Source organism: Aspergillus nomiae (genome assembly GCF_001204775.2).
Source record: "Aspergillus nomiae NRRL 13137 chromosome Unknown contig00058, whole genome shotgun sequence".
Taxonomy (NCBI): domain Eukaryota; kingdom Fungi; phylum Ascomycota; class Eurotiomycetes; order Eurotiales; family Aspergillaceae; genus Aspergillus; species Aspergillus nomiae.
This window is the reverse complement of record NW_015378113.1, coordinates 13,824-38,345: the sequence shown is the minus strand read 5'-3', so window position 1 is coordinate 38,345 and position 24,522 is coordinate 13,824. Positions and strand designations below refer to the sequence as shown.

The 24,522-nt window shown below is 50.3% G+C and overlaps 7 protein-coding genes across 7 annotated transcripts; 3 read left to right on the top strand and 4 right to left on the bottom strand.

The window, feature by feature from the left end:
- Positions 1-836: 836 nt before the first annotated feature.
- ANOM_004576 (uncharacterized protein) lies at positions 837-2,509 on the bottom strand (the record flags this gene model as incomplete). The annotated part of the gene is made up of 2 exons (XM_015549833.1): positions 837-2,357; positions 2,426-2,509. 2 exons carry the CDS (start codon positions 2,507-2,509, stop codon positions 837-839), a joined length of 1,605 nt encoding a protein of 534 aa, XP_015409145.1.
- A 4,263-nt stretch (positions 2,510-6,772) lies between these two features.
- Positions 6,773-9,328, top strand: ANOM_004575 (uncharacterized protein; the record flags this gene model as incomplete). Its single annotated transcript, XM_015549832.1, has 1 exon — positions 6,773-9,328. One exon carries the CDS (start codon positions 6,773-6,775, stop codon positions 9,326-9,328), a length of 2,556 nt encoding a protein of 851 aa, XP_015409146.1.
- A 727-nt stretch (positions 9,329-10,055) lies between these two features.
- Positions 10,056-12,187, bottom strand: ANOM_004574 (amidase family protein; the record flags this gene model as incomplete). The annotated part of the gene is made up of 2 exons (XM_015549831.1): positions 10,056-10,248; positions 10,311-12,187. The coding sequence occupies 2 exons, from the start codon at positions 12,185-12,187 to the stop codon at positions 10,056-10,058; spliced, it is 2,070 nt and encodes a 689-aa protein (XP_015409138.1).
- Positions 12,188-14,849: 2,662 nt separating this feature from the next.
- ANOM_004573 (uncharacterized protein) lies at positions 14,850-16,037 on the top strand (the record flags this gene model as incomplete). Its single annotated transcript, XM_015549830.1, has 3 exons — positions 14,850-15,060; positions 15,119-15,575; positions 15,641-16,037. The coding sequence occupies 3 exons, from the start codon at positions 14,850-14,852 to the stop codon at positions 16,035-16,037; spliced, it is 1,065 nt and encodes a 354-aa protein (XP_015409147.1).
- Positions 16,038-17,606: 1,569 nt separating this feature from the next.
- Positions 17,607-18,761, bottom strand: ANOM_004572 (sugar phosphate isomerase/epimerase family protein; the record flags this gene model as incomplete). Its single annotated transcript, XM_015549829.1, has 1 exon — positions 17,607-18,761. One exon carries the CDS (start codon positions 18,759-18,761, stop codon positions 17,607-17,609), a length of 1,155 nt encoding a protein of 384 aa, XP_015409148.1.
- Positions 18,762-20,112: 1,351 nt separating this feature from the next.
- On the top strand, positions 20,113-22,350 carry ANOM_004571 (putative alpha-xylosidase; the record flags this gene model as incomplete). The annotated part of the gene is made up of 1 exon (XM_015549828.1): positions 20,113-22,350. One exon carries the CDS (start codon positions 20,113-20,115, stop codon positions 22,348-22,350), a length of 2,238 nt encoding a protein of 745 aa, XP_015409149.1.
- A 221-nt stretch (positions 22,351-22,571) lies between these two features.
- ANOM_004570 (uncharacterized protein) lies at positions 22,572-24,053 on the bottom strand (the record flags this gene model as incomplete). The annotated part of the gene is made up of 3 exons (XM_015549827.1): positions 22,572-23,356; positions 23,422-23,943; positions 23,999-24,053. 3 exons carry the CDS (start codon positions 24,051-24,053, stop codon positions 22,572-22,574), a joined length of 1,362 nt encoding a protein of 453 aa, XP_015409139.1.
- Between the last annotated feature and the right edge of the window lie 469 nt (positions 24,054-24,522).

The window sequence follows — 24,522 nt, the reverse complement described above, 5'->3', positions numbered from 1 at the left end:
GACACGTCTAGACAATGGCTGAGGGAGCTTCTATGCAAAGCGACGACCGTCTATCTCTATATATGCGACCAGGGACAGATGTTAGAGTACCCCTACATGTGCATCATTCCATCGAGCTGCCCTTGACTCCTCTTCCCATTCAATGGCACCTGCGGTTCGGTTTGCAACTGTCCCAAGCTAGCACTCTGGCTACATACAGAGAAGCGGACCTATGCAGCCATGCCCCAGCTGACCAGGGTCCGCAGGGCATATTACAAATAACAGTGCCATGGCTGGTGGAGATGGCCTTGTATTAAACGTGCTGATTATTTGCGAGATAAGCGTCATGGCCTTGCCTTTGCACAAGCGCAAAGATAAACTAGTCGATCCGCTGATTGTAGAGCGCATTGACTCGGCCTTAGGCATTGTAGCTGACATTTTGGGAATCGTCTGCGGATATTCGCTATATGATGACGGCCTGAACTGGCAAGATCACTCAAGATGCAAGTTGTCTAGGATAGCTGGATGTTGTATGCACGGTGCATTTTCTGGTTGAGACTCGATACATCAACAGGTCTAGGCAAGAGATACCTACCTTGCTTTTAAGCCAAGATAGTCGATGTGTTTTTCGAGACTCATAGCACATGCAGGGTAGCCCGGGCTCACAGTCAGCACGTATTGGCCCTGGCACCCACAGTGGTAGAAATACCATATGCAGGTTTGTATGTCTCATTGCAGCTGAAATAGGATATCCCTTGACCGTAAAGGCCAGGTGATAAGTGATCGCTTTGTTGCCCGGTCATGCTACCATCTTCTTGGCCACTATGCGATACACATCACGATCGTTCATGCTCTAATCAATTATCAATAGGAACATAGTCATGAACAACACGCCAGGTGTCGCTCGTTTGATCATACTCGTTCCGTGAGAACCGCAAAAAGGTCTGGTCGCGCCTTTGGTTCCACTTCGCGACGTCTTCCTCCTTCGTTCCTGGCGGAAATCCATCTTGTGACCGAAAGATACCAATGGGTCCGAGACGTGCTTCTTCCGGAACAAACACTGCGAGTTCAGAGTCTTGAGAAACAGGGAGACAACTAGAATCGGCCTTGGAAACGTCGGTATCATGGTCTAGATTATAGGCCTTATTTTCAATAGCTGAATTGGTTGATTCCTGTCTTAGAGACTCGGCTTTACCCTGATTTGCTCTAGCTGCCAACGCTTCTTCTAGCATCATGACTCTTTCACCCAGGGCTGCTGCTCCGGCGGAGTTGTAGAAACCCTGAGCTTGAGGTCCTCGACGAAACAGAGCTAGTGCCATGCGTCGGATCTTGGGTTCCCGGCATCTGAGGCAGGTGAACCAAAGCGGAAAACCGGCGTTCATTTCAAACGTAAACGGCGGTTGTGTGCCGTCCGATCGTGCTAATGCATTGATAGCAATGCTAGACTGTTCAACTATATTTTGGAAATTTGCCGCGTAAGCGTCATATACCATGTGTGATGAGGATATGCAGGTTGCAAGTATAACAAATGACATCTCATAGTAGGTTAAAAGAAGGGCACCTGTGCCAATCTGTTGCTGTGATAGAACACCTTTCGCGTGTAGACCTTCAATGAGGACGGTAAAGGCAGTATGCCAGCCCTTTAACCTGCGTGACAGGACCATTTGTCGGTCCATCAATTCTGGGTGCATATTGGAGGAATGAGACTCGTGTCGATGCTCAATGCAAGTGCGCTCAAAGAGCTGGATCTCAGTGCTTAGGAGAGCGATGGCCTCCCGAGCGGACTTGAGGGAGGTAAATTCCTGCACTAGTGTAGGATCATTGTCTAGCAGTAGACCACTCACTGGAAGATGAGCAATAGTGAGAGCAATTACTCCGAGACGGACGAATATTGGGACGATAACATCCTCTAACAAGGAAGCTTTGGTTGCTGACACAACCCCACACGCTATTTGAGCGCGCAGCGTGCGAATGAGATGCACACCCTGACCATACAGCTGCAAGGCCTCCTGCTCATTTCCCTGGATGGCTTCAATGCTGATAAAGAGAACACAGGTTATTAGTCCGGCAAAAATATCTATGTCACCTCGCTGAATTCGCTGACGGACAGCAGACACCGATCGTGAATACCAGCTTAACGCGTCTCGGCGCTTCGGACTGGGAGAACGAGGGTCCTGCGCGGGACTCTCAAACAGGTCACTAAGTGCGATGATGGCATCCCATACGCCCGGTTCACTTCGACAGACTTGCGGAACAATAGACCGCCAGAAATGAACATCCAGTCCACCACCGAGGGACACAGCAGCCTGCTGGAAGTAGTAGGCAAAGGCACGACGCTCACGCCACACAGTATTGGGCAGCAATGAAAGTGGGTGGTCCTGTATTGAAGTCGTGCAAGGCGTGGAGGAGAAGGTGCCGGGAATTGTGCCTTCGTACTCGCACTTACGGCCTGTACTGGTGCATCGCACACAGTTTGGTTTCTCTTCGCCACATTTGACTCTTCGAATTCTAGAACGTACTCAATACTCATACCCTGCCGATGAAAAGAAAGTAAGCACTTACTTGCAAGTTTTACACCCGAGTCTTGATCTCAGCGGCCTGATTGGACTACTCAAGACAGAGGACATATTGGCATCGATCAAGAGCAGTGGGAAAGAATGCCAGATCGCTCATGGATAGCGCAGAGTAGGGCGATCACTGAGATTAAGGGATCGTGGACCCGAAAAGGAAAAACGAGTTATCTTGATGGTGAACGGTGACCACAAGCTATGCCTCATCGAGTCAAGCACCGTAGCTAGACCGATTCAGCTTTCAACAGAATGATACACAATACTTTTCCCTCGGAAAAAAACGAGAAACTTTGGATCATGTCAGAAATTTCACTGGATTAAAGACTGAACCGTGCTGGACAATCCCAGGAAAGTTCTTGTCATTCTTTCTGTTAAATGTAGGGTGAAGGGAGAAATCACGTTGGTTAAAGCAGCAAGTACAGTGTTAAGGCGGCGAAAACACCATGATATCGAACCCCAACTGACATTGATTGTTCTCTGAGAGGGCCACTGGGATTCTCTTTGTTCTGTGTATCCAGTCTTCGTATCCCTCACTGGAAAACTACTCCTGGTACCAGTACTGTCAGCCGAAAGGGCTTGCGACAGATAACCTAGTGAGCACATATGCACCAAACTGGTCTTTGTATCGCCATTGGTCAATAAGTGTAAGCATGGCAACTACTATGTAACCTAGGATAGGCTGAACCTGAGGAAAGATATGTCGAGTGGTGGCCCCTGATCCTGCGTATCTATTTCATGAGCACTCTCCCCTTTCTCTTTTCTCATTTAATTCATCTCTCGACTTTGGACATTCACAAACGCGAGTCAAACCTCTTCCTTTCATCCGACGAGATGACCCAAAAGTCGGTTGCTTCATCTCACGAGCTGGAACTCAAGCCATTCCACGATTGGAATGAAGTCCACCCAGATTGAAGAAGACCCAGGGAGAGTTATATACCCCATTCTAGACCAAGCTCAACATCTATCTATCTTTAAGGCTGGTGATCTAGAAGACGATGAGATCATCGCCCCAACTGTCTCGAAAGTCCGTTTCAAGCAGAAACAGTTTGCATACAAAAAGATCGACCGCCCTCTCTATGTACCAGGAGACACACAACATATCATCAACGAGATTACCGCCCTCGCACAATTTCGCGGACAGCCGAACATTGCACAACTAATCGGGCTTGTTATATCTGATAATCCGTATAAGACCCGTCCATCAACAATCTCCTCACCAGTTATCACATGATTCCTCCTTGAATACTATTCTGAAGGCTCTCTTGAGCAAGTTTTATCGGAGAATGGAGACCTAGATGATTTATTGCTAAGACGGTGGGCAATACAGACTGGGAGGTCATTGGAAATATTGCATACACAGCGACGGACTCATCTTGACATCAAACCATCGAATGTCGTCCTTGACGCGAATAAGAATGCCATCCTTATCGATATCAGTGGAACTGGTGGGTATGAATTGGAATGGCTCTCGCCAGAGATGCAAAATATCATTCAAAGAAGCATTGAAACGGTTCCTGCTAGCACGTCATTCGACACACGCGTCGCTACAGACTGTTGGGCTTATGGAAAGCTACTTTTGGCTATGGCCAGGAAAATGGGCACCAGTAGATTTGGCGAAAAGTTACAATCTATTGGCGATGACCTAACAAACACGGATCCAAAAGCTCGCATTTCACTAAACAACGCTCTCGAAAGGATATGGGGTCAGGAGTGAGAATATTGACCAGTTGTTCTCCTCAAATCTTGGCATATACATGGAAGCTACGTCTTTGGTTGTCAAACTAGTATGGATTGATATGTTTCAGTACATCAAGAACCCCCGAGAGTCTAGAAGTAGGTGCAGAATCGTGAGGTGAAGCTACTATCGCTGAGGCTGATAACTCAAGTAAAGGAATCGACGTTTCATACCTCGTCGCATATGCTTCGTTAAATGCATCTCTCCTAGTCAAGACAAGTTGTCGCCGGCCAGGGAAGTGAGACAAATACATCCTGGGAGACCCCGGCGACTGTCTCAGCTCACCCTAGGTGTGGAGGATCAGGCTACCGCAGTGAGTTTGCATTGGCATTACGTGCTATTATAACACTGGGGTTACAGTTCCATCTATTACTGATTGCCTTTGATGAACGCCCCGCCCACGTCTCCTTTCATTACCGGACAACTGGTGTGTTATGCAACAGACCTTGACTCAAAAGAGAGGGACCAGGTAAGTTGGTAGTTGGTATCGGCTATATCACAATCTAACGGCGACACAGGAAAGATCACGATTGGATTGATATCCTTAGGGTAGTATAAGCATAAGAGTAGTCTTGCAGGTGCTAGTCCTCATAAACTACTACCCATGCAGGACAGTGGTTGGGGACCAGCCGTGGGAGTGAACTGTAATTTCAGCCTCTCTATTCTCTCTGAACCTGAATTCAGTTACTCAAGGAAGCCGGTGAGGTATGTCCATAATCTAGTCGCGGAGCAGGCTATAATCTCGTCAACCATCTCTGTGTTCCGACCCCGCCACATACACCAATAGATGGCTGCTTGTATTACACGATTATTGACTAACGACCAGAAAGTTGTGGTGCAATGTCTTAGTTTCATCCAGTATCCGTTTGAATGGCTGATGAGCTTCCTATTCTGTACAAGGGAATGCCTAACCCTAAGGGAACTATTGACGGCAGGATGCATATGTTAGCTGAAACCGCATGGGAAGTATTTTACATACAATATCTTCCCACTTGTTGCTGGACTTCTAACAGTCATATGATGCTAATGACCTTTGGTTCTGAGTTGCTCGGGGTCTTTATATGCGAATATATGCATGGCAGCCACCTGCACTACCTCGTAGGCCCAAGTACAACCTCCATTCTCCATTGCTGCAAATCAGAAGCCTACTATTATTGTATCCATGATATTTGTCCTATCGACGCTCGGACCGCTCCACCATGAAGCTTACGAGGCGCTGGTTAGTTGGAGTAAGGCTGAAAGTCCAAAATACTGCTCAGAGCTGCAGCCGGTGCGCCAAGTTGGTAACATTTTACCAATGAGCTACCCAATAACGTTGAATTGATGTCGGGATCTAACGGCCAACAAAAAGAATGTGACCCTCGCACGTTGTGTTAGGTTTAATACACAGAATTAGACCTAGATCTTTATTTGTATATATGGATTTCGGATGTAATGACTCCAGCCGGGTGTGTCTCACATGTCATAGAGACAAAGCCAGCTGAGCTTGGAGCCGGGGTTTCCGTGCCACGAACACGCCTGTGGTACTATTATTTTTCTGTGAAGCTTGGTTGCCTTGTCCAAGGCCAGGCTAGCCATCCTTCGCTTCCATAGATCATGGAAAATCGTGGAGCTAATGTGGCGGGGCCTACTAGCACTCTATCTGCCTTGTGGCTGTACAGTAGATCGCAATGACAAGGCGTCACATGGCCTATCACTATGGTTGGCTTTGCCCTTTAGAGAAAATATGTCCATAGCTACTGTCGCTGATCGCTGATATTAGATATGAGCCAGCATGTCCTGGCCACTGTTAAACCAGTTGAATCAAAAATGGGCCTGTAGGGTTCCAGGCCAATATGAGCCGCCCGAGCGGGACCCCGAGGCCTTACGAGGTGGCTGCTGACTGGTAAGAGGTAGACGTTGAACGGATTGGCAGCTCTAGTGAATAGTGGGGTCCATTCCTGCACGTCAGACGCACCGGTTTGGACTTTGCGACTTGGCGAGATTACGAATCCTGAGGTTGAACTGACATTCTGATGTGGTTTCTTTCTCGGCGTGCGACCAAACGTGCCATCTGACCACTACAACCCTAAGGTGAACTGCCCACCGTTGATCCCATCATTCCGGACAGAAAAATCAGCCTTCTGGGATTTTCGTCGTACGAAGGAAACACCGCTAATCTATTTATATTGAACGGGCCTCTTGGCAACCAACAGCCATCGGACTCGTCCAGGAGGACTATTGGTGGAAAGAAGCCAGACCTAAGCCATTCGGGCAGAAGATCCACAAGGGACCCTGTTGATTTGAAGACGCCCTAGCCAAAGGAATTGAGGCTGGACCAGTTCATTTCCAAGCTGTACCACTTGCAGCTTGAGAACCGTGGAGATAGCCGTGTGCTTCTTGCAGATGGAGTGAATACATATTCTACTCGAGAGGCCGTTTCGCGTGGGGTTTCCTCTCGCCCCGATGACGGTCTTCATTGACCACCATATGTCGATTTCTGGGTACCATGCCTTCAAATCAAGAAGAATACCTTCTACCGCCGTTGTCAAGATTATCCCACTCCGAGCCCGACCGGCCACAAACGTCTTGGAGCCCATTCGACGCGGGCCCTCCGGCCGACTCCGACCGTTCCTACATCCGCTATGAGCGGACATCTTCCTCGCACCACGAGCAGGACATCGCCTCCCACAATGAGGCCTTTACAACGGTGGGCCTAGGAATCGAAAATGTGAGACGCAGGCCAGAATCCATCCACTTCGTTGAAGGCTTGGATGAAGCTCGTCCCGGCGGAGAATCGCGTTCCCCGCACCTCTCGGAGCAGGCCACGCCGCGGTCGCACACCTCGAAAACACCCCTTCTAGAAAGCGAGGTGCGATGTCCTCATAGAGATACAATCGCCCAGCGATGGTTTCGCTGGGTGCCCATGACCATCCTGGTGCTGGCGGTATATGCGACCGTGTGGTCGGGGTTATATTTCTTTGTCGCCTGTCTGAAGCCGCGATATGGAAACTTCATCGGCGTCGATGGCAATGTTGCGCCCTCGACTGCCAACTTATTGATTGCGATGTTCGCGAAGACAATTGAACTGGCATACGTTACCGTTTTTGTCGCCTGTCTGGGGCAGTTCTTGAGTCGACGAGCCCTCCAGAAGGACTCCAACGGCATCACCATTTCCGACATGAGCATGCGGACATGGATCATGCAGCCGGGGTCGATGATAGTTCACTGGGAGACATTGCGCTATTCAGCCTTGACCTTTCTCGGTGCGATGACTCTGACGGCGACCATCATCGCGATGCTGTATACAACTGCAGCGGAGGCATTGGGTAAGTGCACAGGCCCAGACGGGATTGAGGTTGACAGTAGTGGCGTCTATGATTCTGACCCCGATCATTCAGTATCACCCAAATTGCTTGCAGGACCGCAAGAAGATAGAACTTTACGAGTGAATGTTTCTACCGACTTTTTTAACCCAGTTTACATGGGCCTGAACTGCGAAACGCCGATCCTCAACCAGGCGGACCCAATTTACCGTAATACAACATGTCTTCAAATACAGCACGTCGGACAGGCATACCACAACTACGTTGCTTACTTGAACCGCTGGAGCAAGATGGTGACCAACGGCCAGGCTGCGTCGGCTGTGTTAGAAGAGCGACTTCCTCCCTCGGGTTCGATCCACGATAATACAACGGTGACTGGAAGTTGGATCGATCGCAGCAACATGACGGAGTTGTCGCTGCGGCATAAACGGATGGTCTTAAATGTTACGGCTGCTATGCCTCATGCTGGAGTTCTCGCCGCGGCAAAGGACCCCGTCAATGGACTTAAACAGCCACAAAATTCATCGGAGGGTCAGTTTGACATGGTCGTCGCTGCTCCATGTCCGGCAATCAACGTGCTGTGCGTGGGCATGACAGCTAATGAACTGAAACCACTGATCTATGATATGTGGCCGGGGAAGAAATTCAACGTGGAGAAGTGGGCAGAACAAGAGAAGGAGCTCCCTACCTGGCCAGACTCCTGGCTGAATCGAACTGTTGTGGACGATATCTTCGGTTGGGGACCAAAGTATGGATGGCGTCCACCCATTTTTGGCAGGCTCCCCGGCGAGTATCAGACAATCCTCAACCATTCGGCGCCATTTGGCAACGCAATGTATGTATTGGGGAAACCTCCTAACGCCACGGGGGTGGACTACGCCCTATGCTCAATGAAGGCGAAAAGGACACCGCGTTGTTCCGTGCGATATACTGCATCTGCCAGTGGAGCCAAGTTTATCACGGACTGTGAAAAGCCGAATAACAAGTGGCAGTTCGATCGGTTCTTTCCAGACGCAGTGGATGGTAACTGGAGCTTGGATTGGAAGAACATCGGATCAGAATGGGGGAATTCCCTGAGTTTGAATGCCGGCATCAATGACGGCAAGGCATCCAATGCCCGACTGCTGATGCAGCTCACCCCCTCGGACTACTCCCTGGAGCCCGGTCTACCATCTCTCGCGGAGGCGCTGGCAGTAATGGCAGGCAATACCTTGATTATGGGGACGCAGAACGCCACCTTCCTTCCCTATTGGAATCACTCTGACGCCTCCCTCGCGGAACCCGAGATCGAATACTTCAACGCCACTATAAGCATCGTCGACTACCAATCCGCCGGGACAGAGAAATGGCAGGGTGCCTTCTTTCCAGTCTTGTTCCTCACTTTCGTCACCAGCATCCTGTGTCTCGGCTACTTGTTAAGCGAAAAGGGTCGGCAGCTCACCGACTTCACAGAGCCGCAGAACCTATTCGCTCTGGCCATCAACAGCCCGGCCACATCGCGGTTAGAGGGTGCTTGTGGTGCCGGGCCTCAAGGACCTCAATTTAAGGAGAAATGGTTCGTGGGTATGGAAGAGGATGACGAGCATTATTATATTCGGACTAAGGCGGAGGAGAACACTCCGTTGATCTCGACGGCAAAGGTGTCGACGGAATCCGAACGTCCTAAGTCAGTAAGTCCAGCTCTCGAGGAATATCGAAGATTGTCTACAGGGCAGGGCGTCCTTGGTAGATGGTACTAAAACATTTTATGTGTATGATATGTGTGGAACTAGTTTGAATTTTTGTTTGGAGCGACTTTCTGTTGATAATACAGTGATATCTAATGTCTACCATGGATATACATCCAGATGAATAATGCCCTGAAAACATTGCAGATTTAATGCTATTAGTACTGAGAGACTTAAACTAGTAATTATATAATTGCCATATCTGGGTGTGTCTAACAAATGTGCGCGGATGCAGGAGTCAAGTTAGTCTTTTCGCCTTTCTCTGATCTTCATGTGGGAGTATATCTGAGTGGCCAGACTGTAGTTATTTCTTTCAAGGCTTCTAAGTAGGGGTTGGCAACTCGCGGCTTTGTATGCTATACATTTCTTGTGGCCCTGTTGTCACTTGACAGTATCTACCCTGAAACTGGCATCTTAAAATTCGTAGTCAAAAGGAGGCTAGCCGTGTTTGACACGAATGTCCTGGAATGATGTCGGATGATATTGTTATAGCAAGACAGGATCATTCTCTGGTACAATACAGATCGATCAGCGACTGGCTGGTAGAAAATATTTGCGGCAGGGTGGAGACCTCTATTGTACTAACTTGCAGTCCAAGGCAGTTATACTGGCTCTGATTGCTTCAGATGATGTTGATAATCATGTAGCAGGAATTCTAATTTTGACTGCAGTGGCTCTATAATACACCAGAAAGAATATAAAACTACAAACAGGCAGGAAATGGCCCGAAGCTCCTTGACTAAAATGCCTGCCTGCCAGTCTTAACTGCCCGAATGATACCCGCCTGCGCCAGTTTCTCTACCATATTAAATAATACAAAGTCGCATCCCCGACGTACGATCAGATTGATACTCACGGGAAACTGTTCCGTTACCTTCGACACCGGAGAATGATAGGGCACTTGGCCCAAGGGAATGGTGAAATCGGCGCAGCTGCAGCAAACGCATTAGTTCATCTTGCAACTCTGCATTAACAGGATGCCAACTGGACTCACCCGAAGATAGGACAAATCAAGGAACAAGGTATCGCGGCCCCATCTGGCATCATGCCCAAGAATGTCGCATTGGGCCCCTCGTTAAGGGCTTTCTCGCGGAAGCTGGGCAACCCACCGGTGCCAATATCACAGACTAGTAATGACTCTGAGCAAGATTGGGGCGTCTCCAGCATCACATTACTTTCAAACCAGTCGACCCCTTTCCGTTTCTCCTGTAAAGCCTGGTTGTATGCTGCTTGGTTGACGACACTGGAATTGAAGTCTGACCATTCTCTGCGCCATAGCGGATCTACTGGAGGGAAACGACCTTCGTAACGACGTGACCATTCGGTCATGAGAGGGTCAGCAACGGTGACATGCGATGACCAATACGATAGGGTAGCGGTTCCCGTCAGAAGACGGTCCAAGCTGTCCTGCTTGTCTGAGAGGATAGGTGCATCGATGAGCGTGGCGCTAAGATTGGTGTGTTTGATAGTCATATTGAGTGCCTTTGCCATGCTTGACAGAAAAGCTTCAACGATCTTCTGGGCGGCGGGATTGGCAAGGGGAAATTGCTCATCTGGGTACAATATTTGGGCTGGGAAGGCCATAGTGTTCGGCACCGACAGGGGGGATAATCCAGTAATCGACTCTGGCTGGTGAAGATCTGGAGTATACCACTCCTTGGCAAACTTCGCCCATTCGACCGGATTCCGCCCGAGTACACCGGCTGTGTCCTCTGCCCAATTCTGAGCAAGCATGCCCTCCAGCGTTATCATTCCCTGACTGGGTCGGTTTCCAAAGGTTCCTGTAACAGCCGCTGGGCGACGGACTGAAACGCCAGTGTCACTTCCAATTGCCGCATCCAGCCAGTCGTACGCCGCAATCGAGCAGGCTCCCCCGGACGTGGATGTTGCGCAAGTCAAGTATCCATCACCCCGTGGGTTAAAAGGAGCTTGCCCATCGGTCCAATCCCAGGGATTCGCACCGGACGCAAACTGTGCCAACTTTTGCTTCCCCACGAGAACCGCACCCAAATCGGCCAGCCGCTGAATCGCGGGCGCCGTTCGGTTGGCAACTGACGTGGTCTGGGTCCATGCCTGACTTCCCGCTGATGTCTGCACTCCTTTGATATCGAAAATATCTTTCACAGCGACTCGTTTACCAGCCAACGGCCGCGGGTCTCCCCACGAATGGATGCGGCTTGGCACCGGCACTACCGGTACCCAGAGCCTTGAAGACATAAATTGAAGAGGCACGAAAGAGCCACTCTCATCATTCGACGGATATATACCGCTGATAAAATCGCGGTAGGCGTCAGGGAATAGGCGATATGTGTCTAGCAGACTGATCTTGTCTTTCGACATTACAACGGTATATGGACCAGGTGTCACAGTCTTAGCGGAGTTGTGCTGCACGTGTATTGCTCGTCCGCCCTGAATCTTGAAGACACTGGAGTCAACATAGATGGTCTCAGCACCGGCACTCGCCAGATAGTCCAAACCATTGGCGTTAATACTGGCACTGGCGGCGGACGAGGTGAGATAGATAGCACCAAGAAACTCTCTGGAGAAAACGTCGTCATTGGCCAGATAGCTCGAAATTGTGTCGTTGAGGTAGCGAGCAGTTACGATGCTCTCGTTGGCAACGATGACTGTCAATGTCATGTATACGCCAGTACCGTGGTGACTTTTATCTTTGGGGTAGGTGATCGTCAATGTATCCAGCGGATGCTTTGCATTGGCAAAATAAGTACTGTCACCTAGTTGATAGGTAACACCTTCAGATCCTTGGTGTACGTTTAATAGAGAAGAAGGACTTGCTCTGCCGCCTTGGAAAACCGATCCCAAGGCGAGAATTTTGATGAAGATTTGCATCCACGAAGCCATCTTGGTCATTGGTTGTTGTGAACCGACTGCAATGTTACCACCTCTGATCATTATCATGAGGCCCTATTATACTGTGGGCGAAGGGTGGTGGCCCAGCCGATGCAAGGGCCTCAGCCACGACATGCACGTTTCCTGGGATGTCTTAAAATGCGATTTCTGATTGCAGTAACCGGGGTTCGTATCGTATTCCCATGTCTGTGGGGACCCATTTCTTACGTGACTGACCATCCTCGCTGCTGGCTCCCTGAGCCAGGATAATGTGAAGGCGATCTATTAAGGTAATGACAGATAGGTTGGTTGTTGGTGGTACATGGCTCCTTAGAAGCGGGACTAAGTCATGTAGCACAGACATTGGGTTGAATTGAATCTCTAGCCCAGAAGGCTGCACTGCTGGAAGGAGACTCCAGACCTCTTCCTCGACCAGTGACACCAACAATTACTTAATGGACTCATTTCACTGTTCCTGGTCTGTTGGTTTTCTTTCCTGGTGTCCCATTGGTGAAGAGGAAGTTGTAGGATCAACCATTAATTTCCGCATGGTTCGGAAGTACCAGAGGGTGAGCTGAATGGATCCTTGGTGAGGCTGAGATTGGTAGTATTGTTGCACAAGAACAATAAGCAAATTAGAGCTGAAGCTCTCAGGAGAGAGTATCGTTCCCCAAAACAGTCTTCCACATAGTCCCCGACCGGGAACTCATTTCCTCTCCCCATTCAATCTGTTTTCAGTCCCCCTTTCCGAGAAGTTCTTTGGTTTGACGACTAAATTGGATAATTCCGTGCTCGGTGGGCGTGATGGAATATGAAGGTCTGGACCACGCTCAATTTCCGCGTCTTTGTTTCATGGTCCGGCAGAAATGTAGATCATTGGGACAAGTCGAACCTAACCTGATCCGTCAAAGTCTTCTTTGGCCTTGAAACCGTCTTCCTTGTACGACTCTTCCGTGACAAAGAGAGAGATCTGCTTTCCTGAGAAACATTCCCACTTGGCTGCACGTGGCTGGCAGGTCACGCCCCTCGAGATCATGTGCCCTCACATGTGTTCGGCTTTCCCTTTTCGTCCATGCAAATTGATCCTTCGACATCCAACACACTATGGAATTGTTCATGGCATTGGAGATGGTTTCCCATCTGCAATGAATTTACTTTTTGTCAGTAAAGTCTGCGGGACAAACTTACTTGCCGGCGTGCAGCCACAGCACCAAATTGTCGGTTATTCCCCGAACTATGCTCACCAGTCCCGCATGCGACACTGCAATCGTCAACATTATGGATCTGAACTTAGTTATCACAGGTTTCTCGGATTGTACAGTATCTCCTCCCATTGCCATCCTATGGCCTTATCACATTGACATGCTGGATTCAGTAGCCCAACCTTGCACGTCCAGCGCCATCACGCGCAACATACGCGGTGGCGTGAGCTAGATATCCTAGGGTCGCTCCACGCATTGGCAAATGCGTGGAGCTTCAAATCAAGAACGAAATTTGCCCTTTCCATGGCGAAATGATCAGCGCCGTTAGATCACGGTATTTGCGCACGGTCGCGATCAACCTTTTGGATAAGCTCAACCCCTCTCATGACTTGAATTCCATGTGGTGTCGATCGTGGAAAACCTTGGAAGAGAATTTTATCTTAGTGTCCAGACATGAATCCTTGATAGGTGGGACCGCACGACGATTGGTTGCGCATTACTTCATAGTAGTTGAGAGGAATCCTTGGTCTCATCGCGTCAGATGCCCTTGGCCAGCACTTATCCCACTAAAAATGCGAAAGGAGTCTGAAAGTGGGCCTTTTTGTTGTTTTGCAGCACACCATATACTGGTGTCTGAGGGGGAAGGGACGGACTCCTACTAATTGAGCCCTATTTGTCCGACACTAGATCAGTACCAAGGACAGTCATTCCACGCCTACTTGCTGCTCTCATTGCAGATTTCTGATGTTATCGTGCATTGAGTTCAAACCTTGAAACGAATGAAAAGTTTATTCGCTTAGCGGCACTGACACGGCTTTTGCCCACATGGAATTTTCCACGCCTCAATCATGCAGGTCATTGGTTTGGGCACTACACTACCTACTATACATGAAACAGACTTGCTCAATTGATCCAAGCGCAGGATTCACATGGGGTACCAGCCTCTAGCCATGCACCCTGTTTGCTTGTTACTTGCAGATCTCCGGCTCGGACTCCGTTTATCAGCGTGGTTCATGAATGGCAAGTAGGGATCAAGGACACTAATCAATAAACTAATCGACACCGCTTCTGCAGTGAGCATTTTGGATGGGGCAATGGGCCCGCCATGGGCACGCCCGACACTTAGTGGATGTGCTAATTCAGACCCTAATGCGGGATCCGTGCCCAAGGTGACATCGCGCTCTGTTCCTCGGCAGGACGGGCAGCAGTCTTGTGCCTTTGCTTATGCTTTTTAGGTTAGATACTATAGTCCCTATCAACTATATGGATTCGGTGGGGATCCGGCAGCGAACGAGGTCGGTCCTGTCTCGTATTCGACGCCTTTATCCACCATGCGCCCGGAGATGCTTCCTAATAAATAGCTCGAACATGTGTGATTTCTGCCATACTAGTCGTGAAGTAGATCCGTCTATGTTTCAACTGACCTCAACCCATGTTTTGTATCGTCTTCATCGCACCATCGACTGCGGTGTGCGGCCACAATGGGATCCTTAGATATCCCGCTTGAAGAAGTCCCCGTTTATATCGGAGACCGGCTACTGATCTTCACTGCTCTCTTCGTGCCTCTTCAGATATTCTGCGTTGTTCTGCGATTTATTTCTAGATACAAGGTTCGGACACCATGGGGCTTGGATGATGCTGTGATCTTGTTTGCGCTTGCTCAGCAGATGGGTATGGCAGGCATCAGTATAGGTTCGTGGCCAAGCCATCCAAGGCTGGCCTACATCAGAGGTGCTGATTCTTGCTCTAGGTGCTGTTAAATTCGCTGGCGTCGGACACCATATCCCGTGGTTACTGGTGAAAGACCCAGCCAGTCTGAGGATCTGGGCGAAGTATCTCCTCGCTCTGTCGTTTCTCTATTTAGGAAGTGTCAATCTTCCAAAGTTCTCCATCCTGTTACTGTATTATAAGCTCTTCCCAACCAGGAAGATGAGAGCAATGGTAAAATTCATGATGGTGGTCCTGGTTCTCATCACCATAGCTACAATCGTTGGCACGAGTCTCGTCTGTCGACCGTTCTCCGCTAACTGGGATGGCTCTATCCCTGGCAACTGTGGCAACAAGAAGGTTCTTTACATCTGGGCCAGTTTCCCCAATATTGTGACCGATGTTATCCTACTTCTTCTTCCAATGCCAGTGTTGTGGTCACTTAATGTCAGTCAACGCTTAAAAGTCGGGCTGACAATCACGTTCGCAGTAGGCAGCATGTGAGATTAATCACCTTGTCCTCTACCGTTTTACTTCTACTGACATGGGATGATTTGGTTCTCAGAGGATTAGTTACTTCAGTTATACGCTTCCAGATCTTTTTCCGAAACAATGCCTTTCTGGACGGGACCTGGGTAGCTGTTGAGCTGATAATTTGGACGCAAGTCGAGACCGGGGTTTACCTTATATCTGCCTGTCTACCTACGTATAGACCACTCCTTGAACACGTCGGATCCAGCAGGATAGTTTCCAAACTCAGTCGCTCGATGTCACGACGAGGGACGGGGACGAGCGAGACGCGGGACACCCTGCCATTACACTCGGTGACTGCTGTGGGCCAACCGTACTATCGCAGTGACGAGGTATATGCTGGCTACAATCCACATCAGAAGTTTGAAGTCACCGTGAGCCACGAAATCTTCCAGCATACTGAACCTCAACGGCTCTACAGTCGCCTTTAAGCCTGGCGCTTTTGGCCGAAGCATGTATGTATATTATCTAGTAAATGGTACTTCTGACAATTTTCAAGCTCTTTGGGTGTTTTGGTAGTATTATATTATATTCAACTAGCGGCGCATACACCATCCCAAATGCGAAGGACTGACAACCAGCCACTGGCTCCATGAGTGAAAGCGCCGTGAAACTTCGCATGCTGACACTGACCAACACCGTTTTACCGAGCACTGTTCGCCTTGATGAAACATCTGCCTCAATACAAGACATAACCATTGCAAATATAACGGTCTCTTTGAACCTGCCGTTGGACTACCACCCGGACTCGACTTTTGTAAGGCATCCATTGTCTCTACGCTCTATGTCCTGAATGACCCAAAGGCTGTCAGTACTATTGATCAGATAATCATGTCTGCGCAAGGCAAGACATTTGACAAGATCACTAGTTGGCAACATAGTCGGTGCCCTGCCCCGTCGAAGGCCGTTCCAACTCCATGATTACGTATGTTTGGTCCCAGCCATATAGCATTCTCGATGGGGGCAAAGGGCCCTCTATCGAATAATATGAGTCATCTGCCAAGCATAGTTTCCTTTTATATTATCAGAACGAGATCTCACGGATAGCGCGATGCGGCTGATGCGCCCAGCAACTTGTTTGGAAGTGATCAGCCGCACCATCTTTCCAAGATCTGCCCTTGTTGTTCCGGCCCATGTCCGAGAACCTACTTTGTCCTTGAGAGACTCACTGGCATTCACTCGACCATAACCGAAATCCGGGACTAAAGGACGATCTCGGACCATGCGATTAGTACGCGGCGAATTTAACGTTTACCTATGGGCAATGAATGGAACCTGCTTGCGAACAAGTCGAATGCTCCAGACCAGCGTTGGAACACTGAATCCAAGCGATGGTGTTTCTAGCCGGCTGGGCTCCTGCTTAAAAGCCTTGTGGAACCAAATCTTGTACATAGACCTGGTATGGACACATACAGTTGCCCCCTACATTTGCCCCATCCATAGTGTCGACAATACCCACATCGCGTCTGGATCGGACCAGGAAATGTTTCGTATTAATCCCTTCTGTGTCACCATCTTGCCCAAGACCCGGCCAGAAATCGGGTACGGCAACAGGAGGTACATCCATAAGCTTTAGCTCAGTCGCCCGAAGCCGACTTTTGAAGGAACTATTATCTTTCCCGGTTTGCAGAGATGTGATACGTGGTTACACGAGGCGCTCTGTCTTTTCTTTGTTTGACGCTCACGCTCCGACCCATCGGAGGTGAACACGAATCCTGTGGCCATCCAGAATTAGTTTGTGCTTGCGTTGGGCAATACCTAACTTTGGCCCTTTGTCTTCAAGTTACGTCAGTTAGGCTAAGTATGCTTTGAAGAATGTGTTATTCTCGGATGTGAATATGTATTATCGGTTCTATGCGTTATAAAACTCTATTAATAGCTCATATCAGACCACCACATGTTGCCAAACAACCTTAGGCTTCTTCAGTAGGAACCGGTGTGGTCTAGTCGATATATCTTATCTGCACTATATAGCATCTCAAGCCGAAGGAACTCAACTCTCACAGACGCTGTGCCCGCGGAGAAAGAACAGAGCCAGCTAACTTGTGTTTGCCCTGCTGCCACATCTCCCAAAAGGCAGGCACCTGGGGAATAGCATCGGCCAGTTTCCGAAGGCCAGTGAACCCCCGACGAGCATGGGCCGACGGGACCCCTGCATCCGGTTGATTCAACGAATTATTGAACACCTCCAGCGACATGGGACCCTTGTACCCTGTCGCAATCACAGCAGCAGCGACCAAATCGACAGGCATATACCCTCCTCGCTGGGATTCATACGGAAACAGCCGGTGGCCCCTTGACCAGGGCAGCAAAGTCGGCACGTCCGGATCGGTTGGTGGTCGGAATATCTTTGGGTCCATACGCTCAGCGTCACCGACCTGGAAGAAAAAGATACGGTCCCCGGGAACAGACGCGACCAGCCCGGCCATAGATGCGCAAAGTACATCGACCGATTCCTCAGGCGTAGAATACAGCCGTCCATGACCGGCCGGGTTATACGGATCGGCATACTCGACTGCGAGAACATTAAATGCGTCAATTATAAGCCCGACATTAAGGCGGTTCGCCATCCGGACTGCCTCCCACGTAGACGCCCATGTATTTCTTGTCGCCCACGAGAGGCCCTCATAGCCAATACGCAGCATCGGCCCCCCATCTGCTTCGGCGAAGGCCTGAGCCATGTCTCCCAACTCTGCCAAGTCCCGGGCCACCGTCTTCAAATCGGAGGTCACGCCATCGTCCGTCCGGATACTGGCACACATGAATACCAGGTCGGTATCGAATGCGCGCATGAATGGGAACCGTTTCGCGACCAAGTCTAGGGATGCGCGTCGCTCGACCGGGTCCTTGATCCCCTCGATCTTTCGGAGTGGCTGTGTGCACGCGATCCGCATTCCCAGGGACTTTACCAGATCACCTAGTTTCCGCGCAACCCGTAGGTTCTCTTCCGTTGGCTCCCATAGTTGGTCCCCTGGTAAACCATGTTCTTCAAGATAGGCAGCCCAGCATTCGTCGAATAAGTCGATCCATTTGTATCCCGCTTTCGCCGCTTCTTCTAGTCGGGGCTGCAGTTCATGCTGTCTCCAGTTGCCGAGGGAGAGGGTGGCGATGCCAAATTCATTGGGAATAGATGCGGGTGGCCAGTCGATTGGCATGATGAGTTTACTTATTTTGATGCGGTGTAAACAGTGCTGGATCGGCGCTTGCAATTGAAATATATAGGATGGTGGAGTGAGTCAGGGATTGTCCAGAGATGGGGGATATTCTCCCCACGGGGTTGGACGGGTAAGCGTTGCGGGGATGAACGCTTTTCCCCGGGGATAAACCTTTCACATTTAGACTTTTATTATATGACTCTGGGCGGGGATGAGGTTTTATTTCTCCTGTATATGTTTCTTGCTCTCCGGAGCATAAAATAAGTCGCCGGATGGACCGGTCTGGGTGGGGCGGAATGACGGCATCTGCCGTCGTTCAACCATGAATTCAACATTCATTCATTACATCTGCGTCTTCTGCAGCCAGAGAAATTACAACCAGCACTGCAGTGCCGGCCATTGCCTGCGGATAGACCTTTTGTTCTACGCATGCGAAGATATATGGCACAGAGCGACATGCTTGAGAGGACTGGGAGAAAAGGCGCGTTTTGACGGGGAAAGAAAGCCAGGCAAGAACATGTTAAGGAAGAATGGAAGCCCACAAGTGGAAAGCAAGAAAGCAAGAAAGAATCAAGACAACAAGGAGAAAAAAGTGGGATAACGCATAATTCTCTCAATCCAGATACCGAGAGGAATCCAGTGCATTAACTGACAAGATCGCCGCATCCCATTATGCAACGAACAGCACACCATCTTGATTCTTGGTTCGACGACACCCAGAACCTACGGACAAAATCAAACATTGGTCACTGAAATTGCCTAAATGGCTAAATGATGAAGCTCTTCTCGTCAATGGCTCAGTGGTGATTAGGTGGAAACAGCCAAGGCTCTCGCTCAACGATATTCCAAAAATTAACCAATCTGACGGCAATGGAGTTATGGATGGGCCCATTCCATGCGGCCGTTCCGGTCGTTCCATAAAACAAGCAAGCGTCTGTGCTCGCCAGCAAAGCAAAGGCAGCGATTGCAGGGTCCTACCCGAACTAGATCGCAACCTACATGACGCCATGTGGACCTGATCGACCAGCGAAGCAAATCGGAATGAATATCTCCGAAGAACAGACGTCAGAGTCCCCTCAGTCTCCTCATTCACTCCACATTCGGTCTCCGTTGGGGGTTTGCGGCACTCTCCTCAGAGCCGTTTCAGGCCTGGATTTGCCAATCATCATATACACCAACTCTCGCATCCGATAGATGCATAGGCCGGCCGGACAAGCACGGCAAGCCATGATGTCATACGCCTTGGGGATCATTTTATTCAGGCTATTTGAACGGATAAAACACATATCAAAATGATTTAAGGCTGGAGGGAATACTAGCTAAGGCTTCAATCTCAAGGCCGTTGAGCAAAATGTATCGCTGGTTGGTGGCCCTAACGGCCTGCGCCGCACGGCTGGTGCAGGCGACCCCAATCCAGACGCGGGAATCTGATTACTTCCTGCCCAACTCTACTGGATTTCGCATGCAGCATGGCTTTGAGACTATTATGGTGCAGCCCTTTGGCTACGATGGGTTCCGTGTGCGCGCTTGGCCCTTCCGGCCTCCTACGGGCCATGAGATCAGCTTCATCTACGATCCACCACTGGAAGGCTTTGAGGATGGACAGGCACATGGGTTGAACTATAGCACGGCATTCAATGGTAACCACACCGTTGCCATTCGCAATGGAAACACTATTGTGCGAACGTCTGGTTGGGGTGGAAACCCCGGAGGATATCGGCTGGCATTCTATCGCATCGAGCAAGATGGTTCTGAGACCCTGTTGACAAACGAGTATGCGCCACTCAAATCGGTCAACCCCCGTTACTACTCTTGGAACGGTCCAGGAAGCGAATTCTCTGCCGAGTTCTCATTCAGTACAACACCCGACGAGCAGTTCTATGGCACGGGCACACAACAGGACCATCTTGTCAACAAAAAAGGAACGGTCATTGACTTGATCAACTTCAACACTCACATCCCGACACCCGTGTTCATGAGCAACAAGGGCTATGCGTTTGTCTGGAATATGCCAGCCCAGGGTCGCATGGAATTCGGACAACTACGCACCAAACTCACCGCAGCCTCCACCACAGTCGTCGATTATGTGATCGTAGCCACGACGCCAAGCGACTACGACACACTCCAGAGACGTTTATCCGCCTTGACAGGTAGAGCACCTACTCCTCCTGACTTCTCGCTCGGATACATCCAGTCTAAGCTCCGCTATGAGAACCAGACGGAACTAGAGCTCCTGGCACAGAAGTTCAAAGACAACGACGTGCCTGTCGGAATGTTCGTCATCGATTACCAGTCCTGGCGGAATCAGGGCGACTGGGGTCTCGATCCAGCGCTATGGTCAGACGTAGCAGCAATGGCCAAGAAAGTAAAAGATCTCACGGGAGCAGAGATCATGGCATCTCTCTGGCCCAGTGTATCCGACGCTAGCGACAATTACTTAGAGCTGCAAGCCAACGGATACTTGTCTGCAACTCGCGACGGCCCCGGAACCACCGATTCATGGAATGGCTCATACATCCGCAATGTCGACTCTACGAACCCAGGCGCCAGAAAACTTATCTGGTCAACCTTGAAGCGAAATTACTATGACAAGGGTATCAAAAACTTCTGGATCGACCAAGCTGATGGTGGTGCCCTGGGCGAAGCCTACGAAAACAACGGTCAAAGCACCTACATCCAGTCTGTCCCATTCGCCCTGCCCAACGTCCTCTACGCGGTTGGTACCCAGCAGAGCGCAGGGAAATATTACCCGTGGGCCCACCAGCTGGCAATCGATGAAGGCTTCCGCAACGTCACCGACAGCAAGGAAGGCGAAGCCTGTGAGCACATCTCGCTCAGTCGGTCCGGCTATATCGGGTCTCAACGATTCTGTAGTATGATCTGGTCAGGAGATGTCACGTCCGTCTGGGAGACACTGGGTCTTCAAATCGCCAGTGGACTGTCCGCCGCCGCGACAGGCTGGGGCTGGTGGACGATGGACGCCGGCGGCTTCCAGCCCGACCCGACAGTATCATGGAGCGCTAACATCGACACGCCGGAGTATCGCGAGTTGTACGTGCGTTGGCTGCAGTGGGCTACGTTTGTTCCCTTCATGCGCACTCACGGTCAACGAGTCTGCGACACACAGGATGCATACACGTGTAACAACGAGCCGTGGTCGTACGGAGAGAAGAACACCCCGATTATCCTCTCGTACATCCACCTCCGGTACCAGCTGGGCTCGTATTTGCGCGCTCTTTTCGACCAGTTCCACAAGACTGGCCGCATGATTATGCGTCCCTTGTACATGGATTTCGAGAAGACTGATCCAAAGGTCTCGCAGTGGACGCAAGCGAACAACAATGTGACAACGCAGCAGTATATGTTCGGCCCGAGATTGCTTGTGTCACCTATTACCACGCCGAATGTCACCGAATGGTCGGTATATCTTCCGCAGACGGGCCAGAACGGTACCAAGCCTTGGACGTACTGGTGGACTAATCAGACCTATGCTGGTGGTCAGACGGTTACTGTGCCCGCACCGGTGGAACATATTCCTGTATTCCATCTTGGGGAGAGGGAGGATATTCTTAGTGGTAAGGTCTTCTAAGGAATGGTATGTCTATATGACGGGAATACGTGTGAGGATAAATATGATTATGCCGGAGGGTTTAAACCGCATACGCATCTCCAAACATACACTCTCAATTATAACACTACGAAGTCAACCCGAAAACTAAGTTTAATGCACTATCTGTCACTACTCAAATGCACAATCCATAGCCAGCAGCTTCCTAGTCCCTATGCTAAAATCGCATATCATCTACATTCTCACGACCTTGGTGCAGCAGTCGGCGTCGGCGTCGGCGCAGCGACCATGCCTTCTGGAACTGCATCCACGTCAATCGACGTGTCCTCCGACTCACCCGTAGGAGTAGGAGCCACAGCGGTCCCATCAACAATAGGCACCATCGTAACAGCCGGGACAAGCCATCTCCGGTCACACTTCTCCCAGTGGGAATCAATCTCAGCCGCCTCTGCCGGCACCTCAATGTACGGCAGGTAATCATCACGAACCATCGTACAGGAGGGATCATAGAGGGGGCACTGCGAGCCACCGCGATACTGAGGCCAGGGGATCAGCGACTGCGTGTAATTGCCGATAGTCTGGGGGAGGAACTCGGCAAAATTAAACGGATATGGCGTCCCCTCGCTCGGGTACCGAGCGTTGCGGTGGTCCCGGAGCGATGTGACGGCAGTGGGATGGACGGAGATCAGCTGGTTGGAATAGCGTTCACCACATATGTGACCGTTGCGACGGTTACTCCAGGCGTTGATCGACGTGAAGGAGATATATATGCTGGGTGAGACGAGGGTGTGATCATCCAGGATGGCGGTGTTAGGGCCATTGCCGGTTGGCGTAGCGGGGATGGTTGTCCCGTTTTGGGCGCACAGGTCTCCGTTGGCCGTTGTCACGGGCCAGTAGAACATTGTCGCTGTGCCTGGGATGAAATGGCATGACGAGCAAGGGTCCTCCTCAGGGCGATCTCGAGCGGTGTTGGGACAGTGCACGGGCTGCAGGGGGCTCCTTGTGTCGCCTGGAATCGGGGATGTGACTGATGCTTTGTATTCGCTGGAGAGGCTGCTATATGTTTGCCAGACCCCGATGCATCCTTCTAACTCCGGTCTGCATGTTGGGGATGCCGAGGCTCTCGGTAGACTGGCGTGACTGTGCTGCTGGACACACTGAACGTGCTGCATGGTCCAGTCCCAGGGAAGTATTCTGTTGCGATTTCTCGTGGTCCGAGAGCCCGGGCAACCCCATCGCATAGGGTTGTCACTGGGCCAGTATGAATATCCGAGTATCTTTCGGCGGTAACGCTCGATCTGCAGGCCCCAGTGCTGGTGGGAGTGTATAATGTCGTCGTTGTGGTCTTGGTCGGGCCAAGGCTAGAGAGCCCACTTGACCGCTTATCGTATTGCATCCATTGTGCTGCGCAGATCACATCGGATGCACCGGGTCCAGTGGTTGGACCGTAAAGGTAGTCCGTGGATGTCGGCCAGAAGACGCTGGTGTTCGAGATGACAAGCCACTGGCTGCTGGTGTAGCATGTCGGTTCAGACGGGGGAGTTGATAGGGTGCCCGGCACAGACGAACGTACTGGAGAGCTGATCGATCCAGATGGAGTGTCGCGGGGAATCACTATACTGTCAATTAGTCCCATCATTGAGACTCGTTGAAAGATGTTCCGCCATACCAGCATTCCCAAACGCCACTCCCAGCAAAGATAGGACAAGTATCTCGAGGATCATTTTGACCTTGTTGCTATGGAAAAGGTTGACAAGGCTACAATCCGCATTGAAGTTGAGAATTGGGTGAGTAGAATTTATATCCATCAATCTGGCTCCAGTGCACCTCGAATCCTTCCCCGCGACGGCTAGACCTGTCTAAAATCTGACTTCAGGAACAGAGCAAATCCCCTCGAAGTCCCGGACCTAAAATCCTGCAGCGTGGTGTAGCTACTATCGCCATTGGCCCGGATTCAGCTGCAAATTCGGACCATGCGGTGTGTTGCGAAAGGTGGGATCTGGTAGGCTGGAATGGATCGTCTGATGCATGAAAATGCTACAGTGGAGAATTACATCCCCTAGTCGCTCGTATTCTGTAGAATCTTATTTGCTGACTGCATGGGTAGGTCGAGATGTGGAGCATACTCTTGTACCCTTTGTATGCCATGTCCACTTTGTATGGGGCTGTGTTTGGATTGCCGAAGAGAAGAGA